General features: G+C 50.7%; 1 protein-coding gene across 1 annotated transcript in view; it reads right to left on the bottom strand.

The window, feature by feature from the left end:
• Nucleotides 1–850: 850 nt before the first annotated feature.
• The window catches only part of LAMC1 (laminin subunit gamma 1), a gene marked incomplete at its 5' end in the record, with an annotated part of 67,672 nt that continues 55,725 nt past the window's right edge, over nt 851–12,797 (bottom strand). The window contains 13 exons of the mRNA XM_084266453.1: nt 851–3,880; nt 4,290–4,389; nt 4,897–5,055; nt 5,267–5,466; nt 6,277–6,391; nt 6,782–6,931; nt 7,504–7,648; nt 7,850–7,987; nt 8,411–8,490; nt 8,907–9,112; nt 11,534–11,690; nt 11,836–12,014; nt 12,523–12,665. Of these exons, the coding sequence (XP_084122579.1) occupies nt 3,624–3,880; nt 4,290–4,389; nt 4,897–5,055; nt 5,267–5,466; nt 6,277–6,391; nt 6,782–6,931; nt 7,504–7,648; nt 7,850–7,987; nt 8,411–8,490; nt 8,907–9,112; nt 11,534–11,690; nt 11,836–12,014; nt 12,523–12,665 (2,029 nt within the window). The 3' untranslated portion in view covers nt 851–3,623. The remainder of the gene's footprint in view (nt 3,881–4,289; nt 4,390–4,896; nt 5,056–5,266; nt 5,467–6,276; nt 6,392–6,781; nt 6,932–7,503; nt 7,649–7,849; nt 7,988–8,410; nt 8,491–8,906; nt 9,113–11,533; nt 11,691–11,835; nt 12,015–12,522; nt 12,666–12,797) is intronic.

Raw genomic sequence — 12,797 nt, 5'->3', positions numbered from 1 at the left:
CCTTAATTTGGGATTTTGCCCAGGCTTTACACAAGCACCAGTGACCTGAAGAGAGAATAAAGAGCAGAGATTTGCTCCCTGAACCGAGTGTTTCAGCCCCAAAACGTTAAGAGTCTCCACATCAAGCCGCAGCCTACGTGAGGTCAGCACCATCCTACTGCCGCATTCTCTGCCCCCCAACTGCTGCCTACAGCCCAGATGAAGCATCAGAGGGATTTTACCAGGGGGGATTGGCTCAGCAGGAACACTGGCCCAGACAAAAGGGGAAGGGAAGAAAGGGTCTGGTCGATAACGGATGCGTTAGCAGCAGTCAGAGCCGGAGGACAAGAAGCCAGAGCAATGGAAACTGAAATAAAGAGTGAGAACTTACCAGTGGAGAAGGGATCGGCTACCAGTGGGACACAGGCATTTTCCTCTGTGGAGAAAGAGAAAAGCCAGCTGACCTGTCCAAATTAATTCCCAAATTTAACTCCTTCCAGGCTCTGGCAGACAGGACACGTGGAGCACCGCAGCACAGCCAGCCTTCGGGCGGTTCCCAAGGAGGGAATTTCAGTTTCTTTACTTGGGGGATTTGTTTTTCTCCCCAGGAGCCCCGATCCTTTTCCATGTGTTGAGCTGAAAGCGGGAAGGACTTTACCCTTACCCCTGAGATCCCTCCCAGAGGACAACACAGCTCCAACAGCATCAGCATAGACACCACCATGCTGGTTTTTACAGCCTGGAAAAACAGTGGAGTAAGATTCATTGTACCCACCACAATGGACAAAATGGGGGGGGGGGGAGCAGAATCACCAAGGCCACCAGCATCCCCAATTTTCCCTTTGCAAATACTCCCAGGAACACTGAGGTGTGAGGGGTTACAAATATTCAGACTTTATTATAAATAAGAAATACTGTTTTATACATAAAAACTGCAAGTGTTGCATTATTTTTTTGTTCACCGCCCCGGACAGCAAGACCACAGATTAAGGCAAAAAAAAGAAAAAAGCTGGAGCAAAGGCACGTACTGAGGGGGGCACAGTGGGGAATAAGGTGGTGAAGGGACCGTCACGCCCGTGACATCCAGCGCTCCACCAGCAGCTGTCGCGTCATCACATTACGTACAGAAATAACTGGGCTTATACAATGAGTAATGGCTGTAATGCAGCAGTGATTAAGAGAGCGCGTATAAAGATTTAATTCTTTTTTATTTAAAAATAAAATTCTGTTAAAAACAGCTTAAAATAAAAAATAGAGAGAGAAGAAAGCTGGGAAACCTTAGGCCTGAGGTCAGCCAGGGTATGTGTGCATCTTGGCACCCGCTCTCCTCCCAGCCTTGGCAGAGAGGTGATGAGGTTACCGCCAGCCATCTGGCCAGAGCGGCCAGGACACCGACCTCAGCATCCCATGGGCATCGAGGGACACCCCTAAGCATTCCTCCTGGGACTGTCTGCGGGTTTTGTGGGCAGGGGGAAATCCCAGGCTGGGAAGTTGTAGGGATCTCTAAGAAGGGGTGCAAGAGGAATGTGGGGGTGCACTGGGAACACCCCCTTGCCCCAGCAGTGCTGTTCCCAAGGGCACACTAAGCCTCGTGTGGTGGTCTCAAGATGTCCCCCTCAAATCCAGCTTTCTCAACGCTGGGTCCTGTCTCCCTACAGCCCCAGCACCCACTCTCCTCCTTGGCACAGCATCCCTGGGGACGAGGGACCCAAAACAGGGTGCTTCGAGCACCACCCATGGAGGACAGGCTTCTGAAAGCACCCACCCCCAGGCAGAGTGGTTATTGCCGATCCTGTATGGGTGCTGAGGACACGGGAGAAGGGGAAAAAGCAGGAGTGCAGCCAGGAGAAACACCGAGCTCTATGGGAACGGCACAGAGAGTGGGGGTACCATGGTGTGTGCACCCCAAGGGCTGCAGGGGAAAGCATATGGAGGCGGCCAGGCTATGCCACTCTGGAAACATGGCTGAGTATATTTACACACACACGTACGCACAGACGAGAGAGACTTCCTCACACTGTAATCCTGATTGAAATTAAACAAAAAAAAAAGGAAAAAGAGAAAAAAACCGGAAAAAATCATCACATTCACACAAAAAATATAAATTTGAAATAATTAATAGCACCAGTGTGTGTCAGATAATAATTTCTTCCCCGCTACGCAAACGTACGAAGTTGCATAGTGTTTAAGGATAGATATATACTGGATCTCAAGGAAGGAGTTGGGGGGGTGGGGGGGGGGGGGTGCAGAGGATGCTCTTGTCTCAGAGGAGGGCTGGAGGAGGAGTGAGGGGCTCCCTGCCGCTCCCACTCAGCACCAGTAAGCAGCTGGAGGCACTGACTGGGGATGGAGCCTACTGGGGAGGTGGCAGCAGGCGGGTTGAATGGGAGAATGGCCACCTGAGCCCGGCCTGAATTCCTGCGCTGTGGTTGCTTTGGGGTGACTGGGAGAATGGCCGGTCAAAAAGGAGGGCACTGGGGAACTCCAGCTCTTTCTGCCAGAGTGAACCAGGCAAAGGGTGAGAGCAACACTGGGAGACACAGAAACGGCCCCATCCTCCTTCAGAGGGTGGGAGAAAGCCCTTTGCACATCCACCCAACAGAGCCTCTCCCTTCCCCACCCAAAGCCAGGGCATGAAGAGCAGCGCAGCTCTCGGAGCTCTCTGGATGGCAGCTCTCCTCTTCAGCAAGACCTTTCCCACCTGAACAAACTAATCTGTCCATCAGACTCATAGCTTTAAAAAAAAAAAATAACCAACCTAAAAAGCCCCCCCAAAACCCCCAATTCTCTGGCAATCCGATAGCAACACCTACCGAACGCAGCACAGGGCTTCCACACTCCTCAACCTGGGCTATCCAGCAGGTAGTTGCTAACAGACCAGACCCAAAACTACTTCTCCACAGACCAGGAGCAGGGCTGGTAGGACCTACTACTCCACCAGTACAAGATCTACCGCTCCACCAGTATCTTCCCAAAGAGCTCCTTCTCAGGGGCAGCGTGTTTTCTCAGAGCAATGCATCATCACAGAAAGCATGTCAGAAAGAGGCTTTGGCTGTTTGGTCAGAGGCTACCAACGCTGTCAGTTCGGCCACTAGTTAAGGATTAAAAAAATAATCATAATAATTCACAGGGTTAGAAGTTGGGACCAGGGATCTGAATGAGTGCAGCTATACTGGCCATTACAGTAATACTTTGGTAGCCATCCCCTTCCTTCATAGGGACAGAGAGCTCCGGGACTGAGGCAGAAGAGAGGAGGAAAAGTTAGGTTAGTTTTGTCTTGCTGTATACAGCTCCCATGGTTATTTTGTAACCATGGTACAGAGAGTCCAGAGCATCCCTCATCCTTGCACTAATTCGAAGGGAAACTGTGTCTGAGGAAGGGGCAGAGTGCTCAGGGAGACAGGTTTATATAAAACCCCCTTTGATGCCCAAAGATGGATATTTAATTTGCTTCTCTTAAAAAAAAAACAAAACAACAAAACCCCCAAAAAACCCAACAAACTTTCAACTTATCCTGATTCGAAAAGAAAACAAGTGGCTGCGAGCAGCAAAGAGTTGGGGATCTGAAGAAGGTAACGTGTGTTAAGGCACTCCAGAGCCAAACCACCACTCCCCGGGGGGATAACCCCCACCCCAGTGCACCCTTAAGGTTTCTCAATGGACGGGGTGTTAAAGCAGCCAGATGGCAAGGTCTTCTTGATGTCTTCCAGGTTGCTAATGTCCTTCAGGATCTCTTCAATGTCCCTGTTGTAGGCCTGTATCGCGTCATCTTGCTTCCTGGCCTCCCTCTCAAGGAAGGACACTTTCTGGTCCAGGTCGCTATCTTTCATCTTGTCTTTGGTGCTGTTCAGGGTGCCCTCAATCTCATTCAATTTGTTCAAGTCCACTGTCTCCAACTGCCCTAAAAAGGTGGAAGCAACCAGTGAAGTCCATTAAAAAAAAGAAAAGCTAAAACAAGGCACCTTTGAGGCACTGGTTTTGGGTGCTCACACAGCTGAGCCCCTAGCTGGGCACCAAGATCTCCATCCATCCCCTCTGCACCCGATAAAACAGGAGCAGCCTCAACAACTGCCCTGAGGCAGTAACCAGACATGGCACAACAAGCTTTGAGGTCACCCCAAGGGAGGAAAAACCCAACCCATAACCACATCCAACACCAAGCCAAACCCTCACCGAAAACTCCCAAGCCCCATTTCTAGAAACAAAGAGACCTGTTTTGATTGGCAGCACAGCGCTGGGCAGGCCAGCAGCACACCACACCAGCTGCTATAGCAGGGAAGCATTCAGGTGTCTGTAGAGGAGAGCCTTACCTAACTGATCCAGCAGGCCGTTAATAACAGCAAGCAAGCTGTTCACAGAGTTCTTTGCTTTTCTCGCGTTGTCTTCTGCCTCCTGGGCAGCCTGCGAGGCCTGCAGGGTATTAAACAACACATGAGAGCACAAGAAAGGCCACAGGGGTTAGGAAACTGCTGCCTCTCTCCTTCACAGGGCTACCCAAGCCGTCCCACGCACTGCTAGCTCCTCTCTCCAGGCTAACACCCCTGTGCTGAGACCTTCCCCACACTGACAGCCTTCAGATCATCAGTTCCCTGATTATTTCAGGCCGGAGATCCCTGATAACCAAGATGGGTTTTGCAGGAAAAGCCGGAACAGACTCTGTAGTGCTACACTCAGGTTCCAGTTAAAACTCAAGTGTGGCATTAAGGAAACTGGCTCAAAATCCAGCCAGGAACCTGTGCTACTGCCACCAGGAGAGCACCTTTGCTCATCTCATGTCTTCTCTCCCGCTTAATGCTTGGAAGAGACCGAATACTGGCTGAACCAGCGCTGTCTTGGCAGGACAGCAGCAGAAAAGCTGCGATGGCCAGGATAGCAGGGAGAAGGCAGCCTCTTCCCACTCCCACCAGCACGACTAACCTTGCCTGCCATCATCATATCCTGATCAGCATCATCCTGCTTCCGCTTCAGCTCCTTTTCTGCATCCTGGAGTTGCTTCATCATGTCATCCACTTCCCTGGCCAGACCCGTCACGTCAGCAAAAGTCTTGTCAGCTTCAGCTTTGGTAGCAGCAGCGCTCTACAGCCAGCAAGGGGGACAGGATGGAAAAAGGTGGTGAAGGTCCTTCCTCCTCCCCCCAAAAGGCACCTATCATGCCACGTTTTGCCTTCCCTAATGTGGGAATGCATCAGAAGGCACGTGGGGCTCGCCAGGAATTGCTAGAATAGGAGTTTACGCAGTTACACACCAGCATCTCCAGGGGACAGCTTCAGAGCTACAGAGGACCCACCTTCTGAACAGAACCAGCGATCCTCTCTGCATCATCTGCTTTAGTCTTGGCTTCGCGGGCATCGGCAGCAGCATTGCCAAGGGCCAGCTCTGCCTGGCGCGTCTTGTTGGTGGCTTCAGCGATGGTCTGGGAGATGGCAGGGATCTTCTTCAGCGCCTCCTCCGCCGCTGTCTTGTTATCATTCACCCGCTTATCAAAATCTATGAAAGGGCAAAACAGCTTCTCACCCACTTGCTCCAGAGGAGCCTTGGGATTCTTCTTTGACCAAGCTACCCAAGCTTTGCCACCTTGGCACTGGAGGGATGAAAACTGAGGAGCAGGGGGGTATGTGCTTGCAGCTCTCCCTATTACGCATCTTCTGAGACTACGTAAGGAACTTAAAAAGGAGATCTCTAGTCACAAATCCATTTCACAGGCTCACAGAATTGTAGGGGCTGGAAGGGAGCTCAAGAGATCATTGGTTTCAACCCCTCTGCCAAAGCAGGGTCCCTAGGACAGGTCACACAGGGAGGCGTCCAGACGGGGCTGGAATATCTCCAGAGAAGGAGACTCCACACCCCCTGGGCAGCCTGTCCCAGGGCTCCCTCACCCTCACCAGGAAGAAGTTCTTCCCATACTGGTGCAGAATTTCCTGTGCTCCAACTTGAGGCCATCACCCCTTGTCCTGTCCCCACAGACCACTGAGAAGAGGTTGGTCATTTCCCCCTGTGTCCCACCCTTCAGATATTGATAAACAGATCCCCTCTCAGGCTTCTTTTCTCCAGGCTGAACAGCCCCAGGTCACTGAGCCTTTCCTTGTAGGGGAGATGCTCCAGGGCCTTAATCATCTTTGTAGCCTCCTCTGGACTCTCTCCAAGAGTTTCTTTGTTTAAAAGGGAAAGGGGAGACCCCAAAGAACCCACCCAACCCCCAGGTACCAGCATTAGCACAGACCGTTTAACCAAGACAACAACCACTGTCACCCTGTCATGCAGGAATGGAAGGAGTCACAGCATGTGCTGTCTCTTTACCTTTCAGGTTGCTGAGAATGGTGTTAGCCTCCTGCAGTGTGCCATTGCCCTTCCGAGCGGCTTCTTCTGCCAGGGCTTTCGCCGCGTCTGCTCGAGCCAAGAGCTGGTCTGCAGTCTAAGAAGACAGGGCACGTACCAACATGTTACTACCTTGTGAAGGACAACCACCTTATGTGTATCAAAACGCATCGCTCAGCCTGCAACACCAACGCCATCTGTGCCAGCGCTGATCCCTGAGCGGCAACGCTTCCCTCCCCTCCTCTGGAACCAGGTGGATTTAGGTACTGCTCTGAACACCCCTTACTCTCCCACACAGCCTCAATGCTTTTACCAGCTTTTTGCACCCCCTTTCCAGGACCACCCTTCAGTATTCTCACAAGTAACAAGTGCTGCTAAGATAAAATAAGACTGAATAAGACCAAATCTTACGTATCTGGCCAGTTCCATGTTTTCCTTTGTTGTTTTTTTTTCCAGGAAACAAAAGCCTGAGCAAAACAGAACTGACCTGCTGCTCTGTCTTGCCTTTCTCCAAGAGATTCTTTACTTCTAGCTCCTTTCCTTTCATGTCTTCTCTCAAGTCCTCATAATCTTTTAGCTTCCTGGCAATCAGCTGATCTAACTCCTCCGCTTCCTTCTTGATCTTGTTTGCTTCGTTCTGCAGGTGGAAATGGGAAACAAAGGCAGATTCCTGAACGTCAAAGCATTTCTGAACAGGCTGGTGAAACAGTTTGATGGGCAGATGCTAGGATGGGTTCCTGTCTCACAACTGCAGTTGTAACTTGGCTTTCAAAGCTCTGAATACCATGAGGGGCAGAGGTTGGAATCGGTTTCATGTGCAGGAAAAACCTACTGGACTACAGTGAGCGCAGGGGAGGGAGCAGCTCTGCGGGTATCAGAGGGAACCGGAATGTTTGCACTTGTCTGGTCAAGGCAAAACATCCAGCAGACAGCCTTTCATTCAGCTGGGGGGGGGGGGGTTGGCTTGGGGGTTTTTTGTCCTTCAGAGACTGGGCGGAGATGGGGGTTTCTGGAAGCAAGTCTCCTGTGTAAAGGCTGAAAGGCATAAGCCTGGATTACGTCTCAAAGGACAAAATTCCAGAGACAGTGCTGGTGCTTCTCTGCGCAAGAAAAGGACATGCAAGGTATGGGAGCAGCCTGGCACGCTGCCCTAACGCCTGTCCTCACAGGCCTTTGGGACACGCTGCACGTGATGCTTCCTGCACGTACCTCCAGCCCCGTGGAATCCACAGTAGGCAGACTAGTGAGATTAGCATAGATCTGTAGGGCTTTGTTTCCAGCTTCCTCTGCCTCTGCAAGCACCTTGTTGGCCTGTTTCTCCAGGTCTCGAGAAATGTTCCTTGCTTGGTTATACCTAAAAAAGCCACAAAGACCCAATTACACTACATTTTTTTTTAATTTAGGGTTGGTTTTTTTTTGTAGAATGGAACTTCCTCAGACAGTAGAGAGACTACGAGATTGAAAACCAGAAGCATCCCACACTACAGAGGGCATCTTAGCTTTAAGCACTGCTCGAAATCCAGGAAATAAAAACTATTTTCTGCTACTAACTCACTTCTGGTTGAGCTCATCGATGTCACTTGCAGTTTGGTTTTCTCCAGCCAGGCTTTTCAGCAACAGCTGATATGCTTCCATGGAAGTGTCATTTGCTGCCTTGGCTATGCGAACAATCTCATCAGCTTCTTTTTTGTGTCTGGACAGGATTACAGAAGATCAATGCCATTAGAGTTGTCAGCCAGCGGTTCCTCTCCTCTCCCACTGGCTCCCACCCTCTCACACCGGCTTTACCCTCCCACACCATTCCTGCCTCCATTCCAATTTGCACACAGAAGATGCTGAAACATTTGCAACAGAAGATGCTGTTTGAGGCCATCTCTGCACCCAAGGCATCACTCCAGCAATGCTGCTGAAGATCAGCTGCAAGGCACCACTACAGCTGTACATGCCTCTCATTCCCATGTCTACTGTTTGCCCATCAAGCATACACCCACAGAGCAAGTCTGTTTCTCAGCAAAGGGCACGTGTTTCATATCAAGCAGAGAGAGTTTTGCTTCCCCCCCTTGTAGGGAAGAGCAGGGCCCTGCTGCGGGCCGTGAGGTGTTTTGCCACAGCCTACCTTTCAGCCAGCTTGCGGGCCTCTTCGGCCAATAGAGTCATGTTGTTGGGGTCCCCGCTTGACTCTGGAGGTGTAATGGACTGGAAAAGATAAGAAAAGAAAAACATCTTAAAGCTCTATTTTCATCTTTTATTAATCTCTGCTTTAAATATTTATTGTCATGATCTAAATGCTTAGAGATGTCTCTAACCTACTTCTGACTTCCCTGTAGTTTTTTTCTTGAGCCCAGTTTCCACCCATAAGGGCTATCCCTAGAAAAAAAAAAAACCAAAGGCCCTGATATTTATTTAGGAGGGTATACAGTTGGTTTCTCTGAGCAGGGGCTAAGACACAGTGTCTTCCTTTATTTACTTCCCATGATTTTCAGCAGGGGAAAAGACCTTTCCCTGGCAAATTTGCTGTAAGAGAAGGAACAAGCGGAGAATCACGCCTAGAAGAGCACAGAAAGGCAAGGCCCTGTCCTTCCTCGCCACGTGGTACCTCAGCAGCAACTCACCACGTTGTCAGCTGCCATCTTTGCCTTCTCCAGCATACTGGAAGCTAAGCTGATCAGGTCCTCTGTGTCCTCCACTCGCACCCGGGCTTGCTCCGCCAAGCTCTCCGTCTCCCGCACGGTGCCCTGGATGTTCCTCAGCCTGTTGAGCTGGCTCACCAGCGTGCTGTTGATGTCTTTGAGTCGGTCCATGAGGCCCTGATCTACGTCTGAAACGTGCGACACAAGAGAGAGGGAGCCAAATTAATTACAGGAGGAAGAGAAGTTGGAGCAGCAGGTTACCTCTGCAGGCACCACGGTGGGCGGTTAATCCTCTGGTGAAAGGGGACCAGCAAAGCCATTGTGTCAGTCAGTCAGCTTGAGATCAAAGTCATCACCAGAACACGTGTCAAATATAAGAAGTCAGTAACTACTGAGAGGACCATCCTGCTGGGTGTTGGAAACAACTCTGATGGGGAATTTTGTGTTGGGAATGAATGTTTCATCTCTACCACTGACCAAAAAAAGACAGCAGAGCCGTTCCTCAACAAGTATAAAACGCCTGCTTTGCAAATTCTCTTCAGCTTAGCTCCCAGAAGGTAAGCAGAGACGGAGTAATAGCGGGGTGGGTGTTATCCCCCGCTTTGGGCAATGGTGACTTCTCCCAAGCCAGACACCAGTGACATCAGTTGGCAGAACAGAGGACCCAGCCCTGGTTCTCAAATCTGTAGGACCTGAGACCCACAAACTCCCCAAATTCTTGGCCACCAGGTAACTCCCCACAACACTGTCCGAACAACAGAGCCAAACAGAGCCACAAAGCACAGACACACGCCTCGTGACTGAGGGAATTGCTCCTGAAATGCAAGAGCATTATTAAGAGGGTAAGTGCAGGCAGAAGCCTGCAGGGCTCCAAAGTTAAGACTCTTCCCAAACGCTCTGCCTTCAACTTGCAGCACAGGACCCTGCTTTGGCAGGTCCCTTCCAAGCCCTACAATTCTGGGATTCTGTGATCTACATGTTGAATATGAACGTCTGACGTGTTTCATACAACATACCACCACCACCACACCCAGTGAAAAACCACAACTGAGCACTACAGGGGCACACACGCTTTTGCAAGGGTAGCGTTTGCGTTTAGCTTGCAAGAGGCTAGAAACTCCACGACAAAGCCCAGTCCATTCCCTCATCTTCCTCTGATCCCCACCTTCCACCCCCTCAGACAGGGCTTATCTAGGCACAGATGCTGAGCAAGCAGCATAAAGCCACCCCAGCTAAAATGGGAGCAGAATTTCAGGGCTGATTCCCACCAGCAGGAATCTTCCCAAGCAAACGCAATTGTTAGACCTGTGTCAGCTTCTTCCCAGCTTCATGCAAAGGCAACAGATTTTTCCAAAGTGGTCTGAAATCATTGAACCAACTCCCAAGGGAGCATCTCTAACTGCAAAGCAAGGGTCTTCTTCAAATTGCTCTCCTCCGAAACACACATCAGCTTAGACATTAAAAAGACCCTAAGGACAAAACTCTGTCACACTGCTTAATGTCCTGCTCACAGACATCCCGCGATAGAGGTGACAGTACAAGCAACTCTTCAAAGAGTTTAACAGGAAAAATAGCTACAGGCCACTACAAGAGCACTTTTCAGAACTTTATACACTTTGTGGTAGGATAATTAAGCTTGCCAGCAGGATTTTGAAACCTTCATTCTAATTGGTGGTGATATCCCAATAACAAGTTCTTTATCCCAAAACATCTAAGCAGGTTTATAAGCATAAGAGATATGTTTATATAGTGGATGGTCTTCTGCTTGTTTAAAAAATAAAAGCCTCCTTTGCATCTGGACTTGATGACCCCTTGAGGTCCCTTCCAACCCCTACAATTCTGTCTATTGAAGAGGGTAACACTAGGATATGTGCAGATCTTTACTTTGCATATACAATGGAGACTGCTGGGAGAACAGTCGGAGTGTTGTATCCAGTTCTGGGCTCCCTGGTACAGCAAAGCCAGGGATCTCCCAGAGAGAGTCCAGCGGAGGCAACGAAGGTGAGTAAGGGCCTGGAGCATCTCCCCTATGAGGAAAGGCTGTGACCTGGGGCTGTTCAGCCTGAAGAAGAGAGGACTGAGAGGGGATCTGATCAGTGTTTATCAATATCTGAAGGGTGGGACACAGGGGGAAATGGCCAGCCTCTCCTCAGTGTCTGTGGGGACAGGACAAGGGGCGATGGCCTCAAGTTGGAGCACAGGACATTCCGCACCAATCTGCAGAAGAACTTCTTCCTGGTGAGGGTGGCGGAGCCCTGGGACAGGCTGCCCAGGGGTGTGTGGAGTCTCCTTCTCTGGAGATATTCCAGCCCTATCTGGATGCTGACCTGTGCGACCTGTCCTAGGGACCCTGCTTTGGCAAGGGGATTGGAACTGATGATCTCTGGAGCTCCCTTCCAACCCCTACAATCCTGTGATTCTGTGATTAAAAGCATGGCCCATGCTGTGTTGTGCTGTTTTGATAACATACAGAGTCTCAGCTGCTGCCCCTAATAACTCTGCCCTGACGCACAAGGTAACCTGAAATAAAACCTCCTCTGTCCTACGGGAAAGAACATCAAGCAAAGAGCTCATCTCTTGTCGATCCATGTCTGACCATGTCAACTCACCTTTGCTGTTTTGTGCTTCCTGCAGCAACTCCATAACATCTCTTTCTGCCTGCTTCAACCTCTCCTCAAAGGCTTGATCAGTTACGGTCTCTTCTCCCGCACCCAGATTTGCTATGAGATTTTCCAGCTCCTGCAACCTCTCTCGCTGCTCCGCCACCTACGCGATGGGGACAGAGCACAGCTACGACACAGGGCAGAGCACTCTGAACCTCTCTGCTTCCAGCAGCCATCGGGCAAGCACTGCGTTAGCAGGCACGTGCCACCTTCTCCAGCGGTACCAACAGTGGCGTTTGTGGCCTTACCTTGTCTTTCACTAATCTGTAACAGGCTGGACACTCTTGGCAGCCTGGCCACGAGCGGTTGTAGAAGTAGTTCTCTTCACACTGATCGCAGCGGCTCCCCACAAAGCCTTCCTTGCACTCGCAGCGACCGTTCTCCCGGCACTGCAAGGAGCGCGAACCCTCGGGGTCACAGTCACAGGCTGTGGGGAAGTTAAACCTCAGTCAGACTGGAGGAGAGGTAGAAATGCCAGAAAACCCACGGGGTGAGAGAGAACCCTCGATACCCTAAAACCTCTGAGAGCACCACTGGGCACAAACCCTGCCCCAGACTGGGGTGCTTCTACTCGCAGCAGGGCACTGTGTCCATCTGGATGCAACACCCCCTGCGAGTGTTCACAGCGCTGTTATTGCCTCTCCCACAAAGTGTTACCATTTTCTACTCCATTTCCTTGTAACCAACTGCAGTTCACTTTTCAGCTCTTTACAGGAGGGGATATGGAGGAGGAACACTGGGATCATCCCATTTTTCAATCACATTGACTAGATCTGTTGCTCCTCAGGACAGAAACTGTACACTCAGGTAATTTGCAGAGGAGCCACGCAGAGATTTAGCGTTAGAGAACAGGACGGTTGCACCCCAAGACTCAGCGAATGCCTTTACACCAAAATGAAGTGGATATCAACCTTGCTCCAGCCACCCACACTCACGTTTGCAGCCTTCAGACCCAAAGCCGAAGTGGTTGACCTCGCATCTGTCGCAACGCTGGCCGGCGACGCCGGGCTGGCACTCGCACTGCCCGGTTCGGATGTCGCACTGGCCATCAGTGGAGCCCAGCGCATGGCAGTTGCACCTGGGGGAGAGAGCCACACGTCAGGCAGGGACACTAGAGGGGGGTACAGGGGAAGCCGCTCTCAGAAGGAGCCCTGACAAGCATGGCTCAGTGTTTATCTTTGTCAAAAGTCACTCTTCCTGCCGTGCAGAT

This window comes from Gallinula chloropus, assembly GCF_964237585.1.
Source record: "Gallinula chloropus genome assembly, chromosome: 6".
NCBI classification, from domain to species: domain Eukaryota; kingdom Metazoa; phylum Chordata; class Aves; order Gruiformes; family Rallidae; genus Gallinula; species Gallinula chloropus.
Note: the sequence above shows the minus strand (reverse complement) of the source record. Positions and strands in the feature narration are given on the sequence as shown.